The sequence below is a fragment of the Melopsittacus undulatus genome, chromosome 24 (assembly GCF_012275295.1).
Source record: "Melopsittacus undulatus isolate bMelUnd1 chromosome 24, bMelUnd1.mat.Z, whole genome shotgun sequence".
NCBI lineage: Eukaryota > Metazoa > Chordata > Aves > Psittaciformes > Psittaculidae > Melopsittacus > Melopsittacus undulatus.
In genome coordinates this window covers 921,455-942,447 of record NC_047550.1, presented here as the reverse complement: position 1 = coordinate 942,447, position 20,993 = coordinate 921,455, and the positions used below count along the sequence as shown (strand labels likewise).

Genomic DNA, 20,993 nt, shown 5'->3' with positions numbered 1-20,993 from the left:
CTGTCTCCATCATCAGCATCATCCCTATCCCCAATCCTTGTTCCATCCCATTCCCATTCCCACCTCCCCATCCCTTATCCCATGCCTCATATCCCTGCATCCCATTCCCCATCCCATTCCAAAGCCTTTTCCTTGGGGGTCCCATTCCCAATTCCAGGCACTTTTGGGACCCCCCCCCCAGAATTCCCACTTCCGGAATTCCCACTTCCAGAATTCCCACTTCTGGAATTCCCACTTCCGGAATTCCCAATCCCATGGGATAAGGAGCGACACACACAAGAGGCTGCAGGAGAATATAGACTTTATATAATAACTCCATCCGTGAAGAAAGGCCATAGGAATGTTCCGGTGTTCCAGGAACCGGGAATGTCGGGAATCTCCCTCTTGCTCCCATCCCCTTTTCCCTTCCCTTTGTGAAGCTCTTGCCCATCATTATCCTTAGAAAAACCTGCTCCAAGGTGGGGGGGGGGATGATCCCAAATCCCTTTTCCCATTGGGATTGGAAAAGTCGGGAACGGGTGCGGAAAAGTCGGGAATGCCGTAAAAATAAAGGGGTTTCTATTAAAAAGAGCCCAAGCCAGCGGCGCCGCTGCCCCATTCCTGACGTCGGGAATGCCGTCGGGAAGGGGTCAAAGGGGAGGGGGGAGGGGTCGGAATTCCCATCGGGAATCACAGGTCGCTCTCCCCATAGAGGGCAGTGGAGAAGGAGGTGTAGTCCAGGGCTCCGGGGCCGGCGTCGGAGCCTCCATAGGGAGCCATGCGGGAGATGCAGTATTCCGCCTGCTCCCGAGGCAGCTCCCGGAGCAGCTCAGCTGCAGTGATGTAGTTCTGGGATAACGGGAATGGGGGCGTCAATCCCATGGGATTCATCCCTTAGCCCATCACTGTCATTGGATTCATCCCTTATCCCATCACTGTCAATGGATTCATCCCTTATCCCATCCCTGTCAATGGATTCATCCCTTATCCCATCCCTGTCAATGGGATTCACCCCTTATCCCATCCCCATCATTGGGGTCTCACCTTATCCCATTCCCATCATTGGGGTCTCACCTTATCCCATTCCCATCATTGGGGTCTCACCTTATCCCCGGCCAGGACCCGGAAGGATGCGATGACCTGATCGGCTGTATCCGTATCTGTTGTTTCCCGGGACATGAAGTCCAGGAATGCCTGGAATGTGACGGATCCGCTTCCATTGGGATCCACCAGGCTCATGATCCGCTGGAATTCAGCATCACCCTATGGGATGGACAACGGGAACGATGGGAATCGTCCCCATTCCCCCTTTCCATCCCCCATCCCATTCCCGACCCCATTCCCGACCTTGGGATCCGTCTCTTTGGGCTCTTCCCACCTGGAGCGAGGGGGGACAGGGGGGGAAGGGAGGGAAGGAGCAGGAAGGCCGAGGGGCTCGTACCAGGCTGCATCCCATGGGAATGTCGTCCGTGTCCCGGCTGCCCTGGCGCTTCCCAGCGGGAGGAGGAGGAAGAGGAAGGAAGAGGAGGAAGGAGAGAGGTGGAGAGGCTGTTAGAGGAGGAGAAGCCAGTGGGAATGGGGGTGAGGAGGAAGGATATGGAGAGAGGAAGGACATGGGATGAGGATGAGGATGGAGACCATGGGATGAGGATGAGGATGGAGGCCATGGGATGGAGAGGAAGGACACGGGATGAGGATGAAGGAGCTGGATAAGGATGAGGAGGAAGACCACGGGGTGAGGAGGGAGGACATGGGATGAGGATGGAGACCATGGGATGAGGAGGAAGACCATGGAATGAGGATGAGGACCATGGGATGAGGATGAAGGACACTGGATGAGGAGGAAGGCCATGGGATGAGGATGGAGACCATAGGATGAAGAGGAAGGAGCCAGGATGAGGATAGGGAGGAGGAGCATTGGATGAAGATGAGGATGAAGGACATGGGAAGAGGATGAGGATAAGGAGGAGGACCATGGGATGAGGATGAAGGACCCAGGATGAGTACGAGGATGAGGATGAAGGCCATGGGATGACGATGGGGATGGGGATGGGGATGAGGATGATGATGGGATGGGGATGGGATGATGATGATGATGGGATGGGGATGGGGATGATGATGGGATGGGATGAAGGTCGGTACCTGCCGGTCGTTCTCCACGTCATAGCCCAGGCTGATCAAACAGGCCTTGAACTCCTCTGGCCCCAGAGAACCTCCATGGTCCTGCCCGGGAGGAGGCATCAGCAATGGGATCCAATGGGATCGGATGGGATGGGATCCAATGGGATGGGATGGGAGCGGATGGGATCCAATGGGATTGGATGGGATGGGATCCAATGGGATTGGTTGGGATGGGATCCAATGGGATTGGTTGGGATGGGACCGGATGGGATCCAATGGGATTGGTTGGGATGGGATCCAATGGGATTGGATGGGACAGGACCCGATGGGATGTGATGCGATGGGACCCAATGTGATCCCATGGGATGTGGGGGGGGGGGGGTCAGGACCCTATGGGATCCCATGGGATGTGATGGGACCCGATGGGATCCAATGGGACCGGATGGGATGTGATGTGATCCCATGGGATGCAATGGGATGGGACAGGACCCCATAGGATCCTATGGGATGCGATGGGATGGGACAGGACCCCATAGGATCCTATGGGATGCGATGGGATGGGACAGGACCCCATAGGATCCTATGGGATGCGATGGGATGGGACAGGACCCCATAGGATCCTATGGGATGCGACGGGATGGGACAGGACCCCATAGGATCCTATGGGATGCGATGGGATGGGACAGGACCCCATAGGATCCTATGGGATGCGATGGGATGGGACAGGACCCCATAGGATCCTATGGGATGTGATAGGATGGGACAGGACCCCATAGGATCCTATGGGATGCGACGGGATGGGACAGGACCCCATAGGATCCTATGGGATGTGATAGGATGGGACAGGACCCCATAGGACCCTATGGGATGTGATGGGATGGGACAGGACCCCATAGGACCCTATGGGATGTGATGGGATGGGACAGGACCCCATAGGATCCTATGGGATGTGATGGGATGGGACAGGACCCCATAGGACCCTATGGGATGTGATGGGATGGGACAGGACCCCATAGGACCCTATGGGATGTGATGGGATGGGACAGGACCCCATAGGATCCTATGGGATGTGATGGGATGGGACAGGACCCCATAGGATCCTATGGGATGTGGCTGGTGCTGCCCCCACCTTGTCGAAGTGGTTGAAGGAGGCTCTGAACTCCTGCAGCTGCTCCTGGCTGATTCCTTTGGCATCGCGGGTCAGGATCTGGTTCTGCAGCTCATTGATGGTGCGAGCGCTGGTGGTCAGGAGCTGCTGCCACCCCACACGCAGGTGCTATGGGGTGAGGTTATGGGGTGAGGAGCTGCTGCCACCCCACACGCAGGTGCTATGGGGTGAGGTTATGGGGTGAGGAGCTGCTGCCACCCCACACGCAGGTGCTATGGGGTGAGGTTATGGGGTGAGGAGCTGCTGCCACCCCACACGCAGGTGCTATGGGGTGAGGTTATGGGGTGAGGAGCTGCTGCCACCCCACACGCAGGTGCTATGGGGTGAGGTTATGGGGTGAGTGCATGGTGACACCATGGGGTGAGGTCTTGGGTCCCCATGTGTGGCTATAGGATGTGTCCCCATGGCTACCCATTGGTGTCCATGGGATGTGTCCCCATGGGTGTCTATGGGATGGGTTGATCCCCATTGGTGTCCATGGGCTGTGTCCCCATTGATGTCTATGGGATGTGTCCCCATTGCTGTCTATGGGGCAGCAGCACCCACAGGTATCCATGGCCCGTGCCCCATTGCTGTCTATGGGTCAGGCCTCCCCCACCTCCATGCTGTAGTTGGTGTGCCGGTTGTCAAACACCAGAGCCTCCTGGATGCGCTGGTGCTGCTGCTCCAGCAGCTCCAGGTTGGGTCTATAGTCCATGATGCTCTGCTCATAGAGCTGCAGCTGCTGCAGTTGGTCCTCCAGGGTCCCATGGAGCTCGATGGAGATGCGGCCGATCTCCTGGGGGGGACACAGGGACAGGACAGCATTGACATCATCATCATCAGCAGCATCAGCAGCAGCAGCAGCATCATCCCCTATGGAGCTTTCATGGCTCCATCATCATCATCATCCCTTATGGAGCTTCCATGGCTCCATCACCATCCCCTATGGAGCTTCCATAGCTCCATCATCACCATCCCCTATGGAGCTTCCATAGTTCCATCCCCATCCCCTATAGAGCTTCCCCAGCTCCATCCCCCCACGTGTCCCCATCATTCCCGGATCCGGGAACGTGGCCTCACCTCCATCTTGGTGTGGATCCAGGGCCCCACAGTGTTGGCTTGGGATGCAAACTGGAGCCGGAGACGCTCATTGGACTCCTGTTTGCTCTGCTCCTCCTGTAGAGCCTCATCCCGCTTGGGGACCAGGGCCTGGACCTGTGTGGGGCAGGACATGGATGTGGGAGCCCCATTCCTGACATTGGGAATGCCGAAGGACCTCCCAGTGCCATGGACCTGAGGGTGTCAATGGGGATGGGGCTGGGGATGTGGGGTGGTGGGATCCATGGGGAAGGAACCTTTCCCTATGGAAGGGTCTCTATGGGTCAGGACTCAATGGTTATCAAGGGACCTTCCAACCCAATCCCATGGAATCATCCAATGGAAGGGTTGGGATCTTGGGATGTGGGGGTGATGGGACCCATGGAGAGGGACCCATTCCCTATGGAAGTCTATGGGTCAGGACTCAATGGCCATCAAGGTCCTTTCCAACCCAATCCCATGGAAGGATCCAAGGGAAGTGCCGGGATCCTGGCCCCATTCCCTATGGAATCATCTGATCTCCTCACCCGCTCCCACTTGGAGCCGATGATGTGTGGGGTGACGGAGGTGTATGGGTTGCTCCCAGCCCCCTTGATCCCATGCTGCTCCCCAATGCGCTGTGCTTCCCGTTGGATACCCAGGATGGCCTCACGCTCCTTGTCCGCCTCGGGCAACGTGGACTTGAACTGGTCGTGAGCCGCAATGAGACCCTATAAAGGACCAGGAATTCCATAGGTATGGATGCGGTGGTGATCCCGGATGGATCCCACGGCATTCCCGACCCATTCCCACCTGGATCTCCTCAATGGTGTGCACAATGAACATGTCCTGCAGGTCCTCCATGGCGCTCTCCATCCAGTTGTTGAAGGGAGCTGCTCTCTTGGCATACTCCAAGTGGAGCTCATCGATGCTCTCCAGCTGCTTCTCCGTGTGCTGAAGGGAATCCATAGGGATGTGGGGTTGGGAATGAGGTTGGGAATGTCGGGAATGACTTGGGATGGGTCCCACTCACCTCCAGTGCTTCCCTTCTGCTATGGGTCAGGGAACCCAACACATCCCATTGGTCACAGATCTTCTGGCAACGTGCATTGACACTGGGGGAGTCGTAGTATTCCAGCTCGCTGGAATGGGGTGGGAAGAGGGTTTCCATAGGGAACAAGGGATCCGTTCATTGTGGTGGCCGCGGATGGAGCCGCGTTATCCCATGGGAAGGAGCAATGGGAGCTCTATGAGGCCATGGAGCAGCTCCAGAGGATGGGATATGGGATGGGATGTGGGGCAATGGACGGCAATGGGAGTGGGAAGGGTTGGGGGGGTAAAGAGGGGATTCCACCTCCCGGAGGGTGATGGGATATTGGGATCAATGGAGAAGGGTGGGAGGGTCCAGCTCTGGATGGGACCAGATTGCAGCAGCATTCCCTATGGAAGGGGTCCCTGTGGCATCCCTATCCCATCCCATTCCCATTGGAAGAGGGAAGAGCAGCATTCCCTATGGAAGGTGTCCCCATGCTGATCCCTATCCCAACCCATTCCCATTGGAAGAGGGAAGAGCAGCATTCCCTATGGAAGGGGTCCCCATGCTGATCCCTATCCCATCCCATTCCCATTGGAAGAGGGAAGAGCAGCATTCCCTATGGAAGGTGTCCCCATGCTGATCCCCATCCCATCCCATCCCATAGGCTCATACTTGAGCTCCTGGGCGATGGCCGCAATCTGCTCCACGCGGTCCTGGTGCGCAGCCAGGTCACTCTCAAAGGCCTCATGCTTCCGGATCAGAGCCTTGATGTCGGAGAGTGAGGCAGCCTCGAAGTCCTTCTGCTGGAGCAGGGACTCCTTCCCTGCGGAGCATGGAGCCCTCAGCCGTGGGGCAGGGATATGTGGGGCAGGATCCATGGGGCAGGAGCCATGGGGCAGGGATCCGTGGGGCAGGATCCGTGGGGCAGGATCCATGGGGCAGGGATATATGGGGCAGGGAGCCATGGGGCAGGGATACATGGGCAGGGATCCGTGGGGCAGGGAGCCATGGGGCAGGAGCCATGGGGCAGGGATCCGTGGGGCAGGGAGCCATAGGGAGAGCATTGGGTTGGGGGCAATGGAGAACCCATTGGGTTGGGGGCAATGGAGAACCCATTGTGTTGGGCTCCATGGAGAAGCTCCGGCAGCCCCATGCCCCATTGCCCTGCCCCATTGCCTGCCCCATTGCCTGCCCCATTGCCTGCCCCATTGCCCTGCCCCATTGCCCTGCCCCATTGCTGCCCCATTGCCCTGCCCCATCCATGCCCCATTGCCCTGTCCCATTGCCCTGTCCCATTGCCTGCCCCATTGCCCTGCCCCATTGCCTGCCCCATTGCCCTGCCCCATCCATGCCCCATTGCCTGCCCCATTGCCCTGCCCCATTGCCTGCCCCATTGCTGTGGGTGCCGGTACCTTCGGTCCAGCCCTCATGGATCGACGCCTTCTGCCGGAACTTCTCAGCCAGGTGATCGAGCCGCTCCAGGCGCCGGATCTCATTGAGCAGCCATTCCTCATAGCCCTTCTCAGCCTGCTCCAGGCGCTGCCAGCCTGCGCTGATGTCCTGAGGCAGGACCACCATCAGCACCATCATCATCGTCATCATCATGATCATCATTATCACCATCATCATCATCGTCACCATCATCATCCTCATCACCCGCCAATGACGATGGTGCCATCCCCATCCTCATCCTCATCCATCAATGATGATGGCACCATCCCCATCCCCATGGTAACCAGTACCCACCATCCCCATGGTAACCAGTACCCACCATCCCCATGGTAACCGGTACCCACCACCACCATCACCATGGTAACCAGTAACCGGTACCCACCGCCACCATCCTGCCCTCGGAGGGCATGAACGCAGGCCGGTTGCTGAGCCGCAGTTTGGTCTGCAGGGTGTTGAAGTTGATCTCCAGCTGCACCTTCTCCTGCACCCGAGGGGGTTTGTGCACCCGGCGATAGAGCCTCAGCTCCTCCAGCTGCTGCTGCAGCTCCTGCAGCGTCCGCTGAGCACTGCGGGACTCCAGCCAGGGGATGGTGCGCTCGATCCACTGCAGCAGCTGTGGTAGAGAGACATAGAGACATAGAGATAGAGACATAGAGATAGAGATAGAGCTAATGGGGATGGTGCGCTCGATCCACTGCAGGAGCTGTGGCATAGAGAGACATAGAGACATAGAGATAGAGACATGGAGACACAGAGACATAGAGCCAATGGGGATGGATGGGGATGGTGCGCTCGATCCACTGCAGGAGCTGCAGCATAGAGACATAGAGACATAGAGATAGAGACATAGAGCCAATGGGGATGGATGGGGATGGTGTGCTCGATCCACTGCAGGAGCTGCAGCATAGAGAGACATAGAGCCAATGGGGATGGATGGGGATGGTGCGCTCGATCCACTGCAGGAGCTGCACCAGAGACAGAAACCAATGGGGATGGGATGAGGATGGGATAGGGATGGGATGGGTTTGGGATGGGTTTGGGATGGGGATGGAGATAAGGATGGGGATGGGATGGGGCAATGGGTTTGGGATTGGGACAGGTTTGGGATCTCACATCCGAAGCCAGTTTCTCATAGTCCTCCATGAGATGCTCGTTCTCCTGGTTGACAGCCAGCACCTTGCAGATGCGGTTGGCTGCGGTCTCGGCCTGCAGGGAGGAGGAGGAGGATGGGGATGAAGGTTCAATCCTGGTTCCATTCTGGCCCCATCCCAGTTCTATCCCGGCCCCATCCCAGCTCCATTCTGGCTCCATCCCAGCTCCATCCTGGCTCCATCCCAGCTCCATCCTGGTTCCATCCCAGGTCCATCCCGGTTCTATCCTGGCTCCATCCCAGCTCCATCTCCAGCCAGGATCAGACCAGGATCAGAGCAGGATGAGAGCAGGATCAGGGCAGGATCAGGGCAGGATCAGGGCAGGATCAAGGCAGGATAGAGCCAGGATTAGAGCAGGATGAGAGCAGGATTGAGCCAGGATCAAGGCAGGAGCAGAGCAGGATGAGGCCCCACACTCACCTTCTGAGCCCCAGAGAACGCATGGTAGAAGCAGGACACATAGGTCATGATGGCTTTCTCATCCGGCCGCAGGGTGCCCACGATGTCTGCAGGGACAGCAGTGGTGCTGAGCACCCCCCTGGGCTCCAATGGGATGCTCCAGGAGGGATTCACCCATGGGATCATGGAATGGGATGGGTTGGAATCGTGGGTTCCAATGGGATGCTCCAGTAGGGATGGGAGCAATGGCTTGGATTCATCCATGGGATCATGGAGCAATTGGGGTTGGAAGGGTGTTCAGATGGCCAGAGGTGGCCACCATGTGGCTCTTCCATGGTGGCCAATGGGGCCATCTCCATGGCTCCATCTCCATGGTCCCATGGCTCCATCTCCATGGCTCCATCTCCATGGCTCCATCCCTATGGCTCCATCCCATGGCTCCATCTCCATGGCTCCATGTCCATGTCCCCACGTCCCCCCCCCCCACTCCATCCCCATCCCCATTCCCTACCCTCAGCATCCAGCATCTTGGGAATGTCCAGGTACTTCTCGGCCACCTCGAACGCGTTGTTGAGGTTGGTGACGGGATCATCCTATGGAGGCAATGCCGGAGCTGCTGCGGGCGTCGGGAAGCGTCGGCATTCCCGGGATCCCGGCGCCCCCATTCCCACCTTCCGGAGCTGCTCATAGTCAATGAGCTCCGGCCGGTGCCGGTGGATGAGGGCGTTGAAGGCCAAGCCGTCCTTCCAGCTGTGGGGAGAGGTGAGGGCTTGTCCCGGTATTCCAGAGGTTGGGAATGGGGGGATGGGGAAGGGTGGGATGGAGGTGGGAGCAATGGGAATTGTGGGATGGAGGTGGAGGAGAGTGCAGGTCCCTTCCCATCCATCCCATTCCCTGCTTGCCACTTATCCCATTGGGATCTCCCAGTTCCCCCCCATCCCATTCCCAGTTATCCCAGTACCTGATATGGAAGTTCTGGACATTGACATTCTTGTATGGAGCCGTTTTCCTTTGGCACCAGAGCAGCAGCCCCTCCTTGGCCGAGGTCTCTGCAATGGGAATGCCACGATCCATAGGGATCAGCACCGGGATGGGGCTCATCCCATAGGATCCAATGGGAATCCCATCCCATAGGATCCAATGGGAATCCCATCCCATAGGATCCAATGGGATTCCCATCCCTACCTTCCACTGAGATGTCCTGGATGGCAAAGCGCAGGATAATGGTCCAGATCATTCCCAAGGTCATCTTGGCATTGCCATCCACGATCTCTGCACAGGGAATGGGATATTCCATAGGGAATGGGGTATTCCATAGGGAATGGGGTACTCCATAGGGAATGGGGTCGGATGGGGGGGATGGAAGAGGGAAGGGGCTGGAAGAGGTTGGAGGGGCTCTAAGGGACATGGAAGAGCTTTGGGAATGGGATGGGATAATGGGAATGGGATAGGATAATGGGGGGGGGGGAAGGCTTGGATGAAGCATTCCCAGTTGGAGCAGCCCCATCCATAGGGAAGCACTGGGCCCATGCCCAGCCCCATAGGGAGGATCCATTGGGATGGAGCCAAACGGGGCCGCTCCCATTGGGAACGCATCCGGACACGCTCCGGTTTCGGGAATGGGCTTCCCAAACCGGTTTCCCAAAGCTGTGGGAATTCCATAGGGATGCCCCATTCCCAAAGGGAAAGGGGAAGCTGGAAGTGGTTTATCGGGATGGAATGGGATGAATGGGGGGGGGTTCCAAAGGGAATGGGGCTCCCTTCGAATAGGGATAGAGGGGATCCAAGCAGGAAGCCAATGGGATGGGATGGGATGGATCCTATGGGATGGGAAGGGATGGACACTATGGGATGGGATGGACCTGATGGGATGGGAAGGGATGGACCCTATGGGATGGGAAGGGAGGGACCCTATGGGATGGGAAGGGAGGGACCCTAGAGGATGTGCTCTATGGGATGGGATAAACCCTATGGGAATGGATAGGCTCGATGGGATGGGATGGGAAGGGCTCTATGGGATGGGCCCTATGGGATAGGATGGACCCTATGGGATGGGCTCTATGGAATGGACCCAATGGGATGGGCTCTATAGAATGGACCCAATGGGATGGGCTCTATGGGATGGGCTCTATGGGAGCTGGATGGGGCCCAGCCCCATGAGTCACCCATGGGTGCGCCCTGAGTCAGCGCTGCCAATGGAGCATTCCAAGGGGCACCCATGGGTGGGGGGGGGGATGGGAGCACCCATGGGTGGGGGGGGGATGGGAGCACCCATGGGTGGGGGGGGATGGGAGCACCCATGGGTGGGGGGGGGATGGGAGCACCCATGTGTGGGGGATGGGAGCACCCATGTGTGGGGGATGGGAGCACCCATGGGTGGGGGAGGGGAGCACCCATGGGCGGGGGGGGGGAAGGCAATGAGGGGGAGGGGAGCACCAATGACTGGGGGGGAGCACCCAAGTTTGGGGGAGGGGAGCACCCATATGTGGGGGATGGGACACCCATGGGCGGGGGGGGGGACGGGAGCACCCATGGGTGGGGGATGGGAGGGCAGCACCCATGGGTGGGGGGGGGATGGGCAGCACCCACCTTCGGCCCCTATGGACACCCATGGGTGGGGGATGGGAGCACCCATGGGTGGGGGGGGGAGGGGAGCACCCATGTGTGGGTGGGGGATGGGGGCACCCACCTTCGGCCCCTATGGACACCCATGGGTGGGGGTGGGGGATGGGAGCACCCATGTGTGTGTGGGGGGGGGGCAGCACCCACCTTCGGCCCCTATGGACACCCATGTGTGGGGGAGGGGAGCACCCATGGGTGGGGGAGGGGAGGGCAGCACCCACCTTCAGCCCCTATGGACACCCATGGGTGGGTGGGGGATGGGCATCACCCACCTTCGGCCCCTATGGACACCCATGGGTGGGTGGGGGATGGGCAGCACCCACCTTCGGCCCCTATGGACACCCATGGGTGGGGGTGGGGAGCACCCACCTTCAGCCCCTATGGACACCCATGGGTGGGGGTGGGGAGCACCCACCTTCAGCCCCTATGGACACCCATGGGTGGGGGGGGGGGGGCAGCACCCACCTTCAGCCCCTATGGACACCAGCTTCACCCCTTTACTGGCTATGAAGTCCAAAGCTTTGTTCACGTTGTTGATCTTGTGAACTCTCATCTTGCCTCGTTCTGGCTTCGGGAGCCGCTCACCTGGGGCAGGATGGGAATGGGATGGGAATGGGGATGGGATGGGAATGGGATGGGAATGGGATGGGAATGGGATGGGATGGGATGGGATGGGATGGGAATGGGATGGGAATGGGATGGGGATGGGATGGGGATGGGGATGGGATGGGATGGGGATGGGGATGGGATGGGATGGGGATGGGATGGGATGGGATGGGATGGGGATGGGGATGGGATGGGATGGGGATGGGGATGGGATGGGAATGGGGATGGGATGGGGATGGGATGGGATGGGATGGGGATGGGGATGGGGATGGGATGGGGATGGGATGGGATGGGATGGGGATGGGGATGGGATGGGATGGGATGGGATGGGGATGGGAATGGGAATGGGATGGGATGGGGATGGGAATGGGATGGGGATGGGAATGGGATGGGGATGGGAATGGGAAAGCAGGAAAGAGGATGGATGAGCAAGAGGAACGAAGAGTTGGGAGTGGGACAAAGGGCTGAGAATGGGGCTGAACAGGGAGGATGCAGGGTTGGGATCAGGATGCAGGGTTGGGATCAGGATGCAGGGTCAGGATTGGGATGCAGGGTTGGGAATGGGGATGCAGGACTGGGATCGGGATCTTGGGATCAGGATGCAGGACCAGGATCAGGATGCTGGGATCAGGATAGGGATGCAGGACCGGGATGGGGATGCTGGGATGGGGATGCAGGATGGGGATGCAGGGTTGGGATGCAGGACCAGGACTGGGATGTGGGGCCGGGATACAGGGTTGGGATGGGGATCTGGGATCGGGAATGCCGCTGACCTGAGATGACCTCCAGCAGCAGCATCAGCTTGAGCCCATCCCGGAAATCCTCATCGATGTTCTCGATCTGGGTCCCGGTTTTCCGCAGGTGGGAATTGCACCAGGCAGTGAATGTCTATGGGAACAGGGGAGAGAGCAGATCATCCCTGCCCGTATCCTATGGGATCATCCCTGCCTGTATCCTATGGGATCATCCCTGCCCGTATCCCATGGGATCATCCCATAGGATCATCCCTGCACACATCCAATGGGATCATCCCTGCACACATCCCATGGGATCATCCCTGCCCCCATCCCATGGGATCATCCCTGCACACATCCCATGGGATCATCCCTACACACATCCCATGGGATCATCCCTGCACACATCCCATGGGATCATCCCAGCCCCCATCCCATGGGAGCCTCCGGATGGACACATTCACCACCCATTGACTCCTATTGACCACCATTGATCATCATTGACCATCATTGATCACCCCTTGACCACCACTGATCACCCATTGATCACCATTGACCACTATTGACCATCACTGACCACCATTGACTGCCATTGACCACCACTGACACCCATTGATCACCACTGATCACCCACTGACCACCATTGATCACCATTGATCACCCATTGATCACCCATTGACCACCACTGACTACCACTGATGACCCATTGACCACCATTGATGACCCATTGACCACCACTGACCCCGGGAGGTCCCCATTGCCCACACATCCCCTCCATCCCTATGGAATCAGGAGCCACATCCCCCCCCATTCCCAATGGAATTCCAGGTTAAATCCCGGCTTTTCCCTCTCCCCATTGGCATTATCCTCATGGCAAACCCCATTGGAACCCCCCCCCCCATTCCCAATGGAATTCCGGGTTGAATCCCGGCTCTAACCCCACTGACCCCTCCCCCCCCCTTTTCCTGCTCTTTGGAATCCCACATTCCACAAAAGCCTCTGGAATTTCCTTCCGGAAAAGCCTTTCCAGGCATTGTATCCGCAGGGAGGAAGAGGAGGGCTCGGGAGCATCCCATGGGATGGCAGCGGCATTCCCGAGAACGGGAGCCTGAAGCAGCTTGATCCCAGAGCCTCTTCCCACCCATCCCATTCCCAAGGGAAGGATCATTCCCAAGGTTTTCAGCCCCTTGGGATGGGAAGAGGAAGCACCAAGATACAGGGATACAGGGATACAGGGATACTGGGATACAGCAGGATACTGGGATGCTGCAGGATACAGGGATACAGGGATACAGCAGGATACAGGGATACAGCAGGATATAGGGATATAGCAGGATACAGGGATGCAGGATACAGGGATACAGGGATGCTGCAGGATACAGGGATACAGGGATGCAGGATACAGGGATACAGGGATACAGCAGGATACAGGGATACAGGGATGCAGGATACAGGGATGCTGTGGGATCAGCTCCCCCTTTATGGGCTTTCCCAGCATTCCCAAGGGATTCGGGGCCGGGACATTCTCCTCATTCCTTGCCCTTATTAGGCTGGGAAGGAGGCGGAATTCCCGGATCCCGGAAGATAAGGAGCAGGTGACGCAGGATCCGGGAATGGGATGCACTGGGAATGGGATGCACTGGGAATGGGATGCACTGGGAATGGGATGTGCTGGGAATGGGATGTACTGGGAATGGGATGTACTGGGAATGGGATGTACTGGGAATGGGATGCACTGGGAATGGGATGTACTGGGAATGGGATGTACTGGGAATGGGATGCGCTGGGAATGGGATGTACTGGGAATGGGATGTACTGGGAATGATGCATGGACACTGGGAATGACGCAGGGACACTGGGAATAACACACAAGCATTGGGAATAAGGAATAGGCAGTGGGAATGATGAACAGAGACTGGGAATGATGCATGGACACCGGGAATGAGGGATACACACTAGGAATGAGGGATAAAGACCGGGAATGATGCAGGGACACCGGGAATAACACATGGACACCGGGAATGATGAATGGATACCGGGAATGATGCAGGGACACTGGGAATAACACCCAAGCATTGGGAATAACGGACAGACCCCAGGAATGACGCAGGGACACGGGAAGGAAGCAGCAGCTCCCACAGCTCCCGGCCACATTCCTGACATTCCCAACGTTGGGAATGACGGGGGGGGGGGGGGGGGGGGGGGGGGGGGGGGGGGATGGGGACCAGGAAGCTGTTCCCATGGGATCACTTCGAGGCTGTTCCCATGGGATCCCCTCCCCCCTCCCCCCTCCCCCCCCCCGAGGTCATTCCCGGTTTCCGGAATGTCGCCCTTCGCCCGCCCCTCCCCCCCCCCGCGACCTTTCAACCCTTCCCTATTTCCCCATTCCAGAGGCAGGAGTGGAGCCACACCCGGTGCCCCCCCCATGGCTGCAATGGGCTGACCCATAACCAGCCCTATGGGGCTGACCCATAACCAACCCTATGGGGTGACCCATAACTAACCCTATGGGGGTGACCCATAACCAACCCTATGGGGGCCTATGGGGCTGACCCATAACCAACCCTATGGGGGTGACCCATAACCAACCCTATGGGGCTGACCCATAACCAGCCCTATGGGGCTGACCCATAACCAGCCCTATGGGGCTGACCCATAACCAACCCTATGGGGCTGACCCATAACCAACCCTATGGGGCTGACCCATAACCAACCCTATGGGGCTGACCCATAACCAACACTATGGGGGCCTATGGGGCTGACCCATAACCAAAACATATGGGGTGACCCATAACCAACCCCTATGGGGGACCCATAACCAACACATATGGGGTGACCCATAACCAACACCTATGGGGGGGGAGCCTCATAACCAACCCCTATGGGGGCCTATGGGGGGTGCCCCATAACCAACCTCTATGGCTGCCAATGGGGGTGACCCATAACCAACCCCTATGGGTGCTCATAGGGGCATCCCTCCATAGGCTCCAATGCCTCCCAGACCTCCTACAGCCTTTAACCCCTCACTGCCCCCCATTAACCCCTCATTAGCCTCTCATTTACACCCTATATCCCCCATTAACACCCCAAAGCCCCCTATGGACCCCCCATTTACCTCTCATTAAGCCCTATATGCCCCTCATTAAGCCCTCATTAAGCCCCATACCCCCCCATTAACACCTATATCCCCCTCATTAACCCCTATATACCCCCCATTCCCCCTCATTAACCCCTATATCCCCCTATTAACCCCCATATCCCTCTCATTAACCCCTATATACCCCTCCATTAACCCCCATTAACCCCATTAACCCCCATATTCCTCCCATTAACCCCTATATACCCCCCATTCCCCCTCATTAAACCCTATATACCCCCCTATTAACCCCCATATCCCCCCCTCCCCCCCCCCGTTACCTCACAGGCCTCAGCCCCCTCACAGGCCTCAGATCACCTCACGAACCCCCCCCCCCATCCCCATTCCCATCCCCCATCCCCCATTCCCGATCCCCTCCCCCCCCCACCCCCCCCCGCCCCTCCCCCACCTTCCGCTGCTGTTTCTCCCACGCCGGATCCAGCAGCAGATCTCGGTCCCAATCCTCCTCCTGAGCCATGTACTCCACCATGGCGGCGGCTCCGGCACCGCCGCCCCAGACGCGCCTCTGCGCAGGCGCGGGGCAAGGGACACGCCCCCTCGGGCTCCGGGACACGCCCCCTCGGGCTCCGGGACACGCCCACCGAGCCCCGCCCACCAATCGCGTCCCAGAGCTGAGGGGATAAGCCCCGCCCCCCTCGGGCTCCGGGCCACGCCCACAAGGGTGGGGGAGAGGGAGCCGAGCGCAGAGGGATAAGCCCCGCCCACCGAGCCCCGCCCACCAATCGCGTCGCAAAGGGGAGATGACGTCTCGTTAAGCTCCGCCCCCTCCGCCGCCGAGACACGCCCACTAAGGAGGGGAGCATAGGGGATAAGCCCCGCCCACTGAGCCACGCCCACCAATCGCGTCGCGAAGCAGCGCTGACGTGTCCATAAGCACCGCCCACGGCGCCGTTAAGCCACGCCCCTCTCTCCTGATTGGCCCATTGGGCCCCTAACCCCACCCACATCACTCTCACGCCACTAAACCCCGCCCACCGCGCCCTTAAACCACGCCCCTCGGATCCCCCATTGAGCCCCGCACCAAGACACGCCCCCAACGCCAAAGCCCCGCCCACTGGGGGGCGTGGCTTTCCCACGCCTACCCCATTCACCACAGCCCTATGGGACTGAACCAACACAAACGGGGGGGGGGGGGGGCGAGTTTCTATCCCTCCCAATGGGACCGAACCAACACAACCGGGGGGGGGGGGGGCACGTTCCTACCCCCCCAATGGGACTGAACCAACACAACCGGGGGGGGGGGGGGGCGAGTTTCTATCCCTCCCAATGGGACCGAACCAACACAACCGGGGGGGGGGCGCGTTCCTACCCCCCTCAATGGGACTGAACCAACACAACCGGGAGGGGGGGGCACGTTCCTACCCCCCCAATGGGACTGAACCAACACAACCGGGGGGGGGGTGTGGGAGATGCTCCTTTACTGTGTGACCAAAGGGGGGGCTCAAAGGGACGAGGCCATGATGCTGGAGACACCTATGGGAGAAAGGAGGTGGTTATGGGGGGGGTACCCCAAAAGTGATGGGGGGGTACCCCAAAGGCGATGGGGGGAGTACCCCAATGGTGATGGGGGGGGGGGGGGGTGTACCCCAAAGGTGATGGGGAAGGGTACCCCATAGGTGGGGGGGTCCCCCAAAAGTGATGGAGGGGGGAAGGGGGGGTACCCCAATGGTGATGGGGGGGAGGGGGGGGTACCCCAAAGGTGATGGGGGGGGGGATACCCCAAAACCCACTGTCAAAGTCAATCTTCTCCACGATGTTCTTGGGTTTGATGCTCTCCTCCTGGTTGCAGATGAGGACCCGACCAGGCTCTGCCTCTGTCCACCCGTACTTGCTCATCCACACCTTGAGCTGGGCCTCTATGGGGGGGACACAATGTAAATACACCCCCATTGAGCAGTGGTGGTGCCCCAAAAGTAGCATCCCATTGGTACCCCCAAACCCCCCCATTGATGCCCATTGGTACCCCCGAACCCCCCCCATTGGTACCCCCAAACCCCCCCATTGATGCCCATTGGTATCCCTAAACCCCCCCATTGTTACCCATAACCCCCCCATTGGAACCTCTAAACCCCCCCATTAAACCCCATTGGTACCCCTAAACCACCCCCATTGGTACCCCCAAGCCCCCCCCATTGCCCCCCATTGTTACCCATAATCCCCCCATTGCCCCCCATTGGTACCCCTAAAGCCCCATTGACCCCCATAGGTACCCATAAACCCCCCATAACTCCCCGCATTGCCCCCCCCCCATTGCCCCCCATAACCCCCCCCATTGCCCCCCATTGCCCCCCCCCCATCGCCCCCCATAGCCCCCCCTTACCAGACAGGTCCCCCAGCATCTCTGCCAGCAGCCAGCGGTCAATGTGCTGGTAGGTGATGCCGACCACGTGACAGATGACTGGGGGGGGGGGGGGGGGGGTATGAGGGGGGGGGGTCACATTTGGTACCCCCCAAACCCCTCCCCCCCCCCCCATTCCCAAATCCACTCACATTTCCTGACGGAATCCTCGAATCCGGTTATCCCATCCAGGAGCTCCAGGTTCTCATCCAGGGCTTGCTGGGAATGGGATAGGATGGGATGGGATGGGATGGGATGGAATGGGATGGGATAGGATGGGAATGGGGATGGGATGGGGATGGGATGGGAATGGGGATGGGGATGGGATGGGATGGGGATGGGATGGGGATGGGATGGGATAGGAATGGGATGGGATAGGATGGGAATGGGGATGGGATGGGGATGGGGATGGGATGGGAATGGGGATGGGGATGGGATGGGATGGGGATGGGATGGGATGGGGATGGGGATGGGGATGGGGATGGGATGGGATGGGATGGGAAGGGGGGGTCAGGAATGGGGGGACCCCCCCCACCCCATCACTGGGGCTTACCCAGAAGGCCTGGAAGTGGCAGGTCTCCAGCAGCTCCCCTAAGTAGAGGATCTGGCGGATGGGTCTCTCCTCCTGCTGCAGTGGGAATGTCATGGAAAACAATGGGAAAAGGATGGGAAAAGGATGCCAGGGAGATTGGAACTGGATGATCTTGAGGTCCTTTCCAATCCTAACTATTCTATGATTCTATGGGAAAAGGCATAGGAAAAGGATGGGAAAAGGATGGGAAAGGGATGGGAAAGGTCCTGGATGAGCCCCTGGCAGCCCCTTCCTGATCCCCATCCCAATCCCATAGGATACATGTGCAGCATCAATCATGCACTTGCAGAGGGTGAAGTCTGTGTGGGGCAGGTTGGTCAGAGCCTTGAGCAGGATCTGAGCAGTCACTGAGCTCTGGAAGAACGCTGGGTTGAACTGGTACCTGTAGGGTGAATGGGGGTGAATGGGGTGAATGGGGGTGAATGGGGGGGGTGAATGGGGGTGAATGGGGGTGAATGGGGTGAATGGGGGTGAATGGGAGTGAATGGGGGGGGAATGGGGGTGAATGGGGGGGGTGAATGGGGGTGAATGGGGGGGAATGGGGGGTGAATGGGGGTGAATGGGGGTGAATGGGGGGTGAATGGGGGTGAATGGGGGGGGAGGGGGGGTGAGGGGGGGGGAGGGGGCAGGACACCCCCCCCAGCATCTATGGGACCCCCATAGCACCAGCACTGCCCTTTACCACCCTTGGAAACACCTATAGAGCCCAACTGGACCACATAGACCCCATTGAGACCCCCCCAGGACCCCATAGATGCTACTGAGACCCCCCCTGGACCCCACAGACCACATTGAGACCCCCCGGACCCCATTGAGACCCCTCCCAGGACCCCACAGACCCCATAGACACCCCATAGAGACCCCATAGACCCCATAGAGACCCCATAGACCCCATAGAGACCCCACATAGACCCCATAGAGACCCCATAGACACCCCATAGAGACCCCATAGAGACCCCATAGACCCCATAGAGACCCCATAGAGACCCCATAGAGACCCTATAGAGACCCCATAGAGACCCCATAGAGACCCCATAGACACCCCATAGACACCCCATAGAGACCCCATAGACCCCATAGACACCCCATAGAGACCCCATAGACCCCATAGACACCCCATAGACACCCCATAGACACCCTATAGAGACCCCATAGAGACCCCATAGAGACCCCATAGAGCCCTCACAGCTTGAGCACAGCCAGGTTGGCCTCCAGGTCATAGGCATTCTCCTTGGCCTGGGTCTCCACATAGCGCTCCAGGGTGGCCAAGTTCTCCGGGTTGTACCTATGGAGAGATGGGATAATGGGAATGGGGATAATGGGAATGGGATAATGGGAATGGGGATAATGGGAATGGGATAATGGGAATGGGGATAATGGGAATGGGGATAATGGGAATGGGGATAACGGGAATGGGGATGGGATAATGGGGATGGGATAACGGGAATGGGGATAATGGGAATGGGGATGGGATAATGGGGATGGGACCCGGATAAGAGGTTTAAGGATAAGGATAACGGGAATAGGGACCCGGATAATAGGAATAGGGTTATGAATAGGATAGGTTAGAATAGGATAATGGCATAAGGAACCGGGATAATGGGAATAAAGACCGGGATAAGGGGTTTAAGAGCCGGGATAACGGGAATGGGGCCGGGATAATGGGAATAAGGACCCGGATAATGGGAATAAGGACCCGGATAATGGGAATAGGGACCCATATACCGGCCCCCCCCCACAGCCGCCGCCATGACAGGCCTCACAGGCCTCATAGGCCTCACTCTCCACCGACCCCCGTTCCCCCCCCGGTGACCCCTCCCCCCGTTCCAACCGGACCCCTCCCCCGCCCCTCCCCCCTCCCCCACCCCCCCCCCCTCCCCTCCCCCCCATCCGGTCACGTTACCGGTCACGTTACCGGTCAATGCCCCTCAGCAGCTTCCCCACGTTCGCCCTCATCTGCTCGAACAGCGCCATGGCGACCGGAAGTGGGCGCGGGGCATTGTGGGAAGGAGGAGGACTGAGGGGGGGGGCAGAGGGACACGCCCACTAAATGGGGACACGCCCCCTCCTGGGTATAGCCACGCCCCCTATGGGTATAGACACGCCCACGGTGCTTAGGCCACGCCCCCTCTGGATAGAGCCGCGTCCCCTCCTGGGTATGGCCACGCCCCTCTCATGGGTATAACCACGCCCACTAAACAGAGACACGCCCCCTCCTGGTATAGCCACGCCCATCGGAGGGGGGGCTAAAGGACAGCACTGGGTCCTAAAGTCCGCCCGTGTCGGTCTGTAATCCCCTTTGGGACCCCCAAATTCCATCCTGGGACCCCAAATTCCATCCTGGGACCCCAAATTCCATCCTGGGACCCCAAATTCCATCCTGGGACCCCCAAATTCCATCCTGGGACCCCCAAATCCCATCCTGGGACACCCAAATTCCATCCCGGGACCCCAAATTCCATCCCGGGACACCCAAATTCCATCCTGTGACCCCCAAATTCTATCCTGGGACCCCAAATTCCATCCTGGGACCCCAAATTCCATCCTGGGACCCCCAAATTCCATCCTGGGACCCCCAA

The 20,993-nt window shown here is 58.7% G+C and overlaps 2 protein-coding genes across 5 annotated transcripts; both read right to left on the bottom strand.

The window, feature by feature from the left end:
* Window positions 1-284: 284 nt before the first annotated feature.
* ACTN4 (actinin alpha 4) lies at window positions 285-16,018 on the bottom strand. 3 transcript variants are annotated; one of them, XM_034072135.1, is made up of 22 exons: window positions 15,873-16,018; window positions 12,367-12,481; window positions 11,453-11,572; window positions 9,551-9,637; window positions 9,327-9,414; window positions 9,037-9,115; window positions 8,877-8,958; window positions 8,387-8,472; window positions 7,929-8,021; window positions 7,198-7,428; window positions 6,776-6,923; window positions 6,036-6,186; window positions 5,361-5,469; window positions 5,141-5,281; window positions 4,876-5,058; window positions 4,331-4,465; window positions 3,867-4,046; window positions 3,230-3,376; window positions 2,122-2,202; window positions 1,421-1,468; window positions 1,084-1,242; window positions 285-828 (listed from the first exon to the last, which is right to left on the bottom strand). In XM_034072135.1, the coding sequence occupies exons 1-22, from the start codon at window positions 15,951-15,953 to the stop codon at window positions 670-672; spliced, it is 2,703 nt and encodes a 900-aa protein (XP_033928026.1). In that variant the 5' UTR covers window positions 15,954-16,018; the 3' UTR covers window positions 285-669. The 3 variants fall into 3 exon arrangements, with proteins under 3 accessions (XP_033928026.1, XP_033928027.1, XP_033928028.1); XM_034072136.1 differs by lacking the exon at window positions 1,421-1,468; XM_034072137.1 differs by lacking the exons at window positions 285-828; window positions 1,084-1,242; window positions 1,421-1,468; window positions 2,122-2,202; window positions 3,230-3,376 and adding an exon at window positions 3,398-3,584.
* An 864-nt stretch (window positions 16,019-16,882) lies between these two features.
* Window positions 16,883-20,412, bottom strand: EIF3K (eukaryotic translation initiation factor 3 subunit K). Of its 2 annotated transcripts, none has more exons than XM_034072143.1 (8): window positions 20,330-20,412; window positions 19,601-19,699; window positions 18,676-18,796; window positions 18,376-18,450; window positions 17,975-18,041; window positions 17,805-17,882; window positions 17,215-17,340; window positions 16,883-16,957 (listed from the first exon to the last, which is right to left on the bottom strand). In XM_034072143.1, exons 1-8 carry the CDS (start codon window positions 20,386-20,388, stop codon window positions 16,926-16,928), a joined length of 657 nt encoding a protein of 218 aa, XP_033928034.1. In that variant the 5' UTR covers window positions 20,389-20,412; the 3' UTR covers window positions 16,883-16,925. The 2 variants fall into 2 exon arrangements, with proteins under 2 accessions (XP_033928034.1, XP_033928035.1); XM_034072144.1 differs by having other exon boundaries at window positions 20,318-20,390.
* Between the last annotated feature and the right edge of the window lie 581 nt (window positions 20,413-20,993).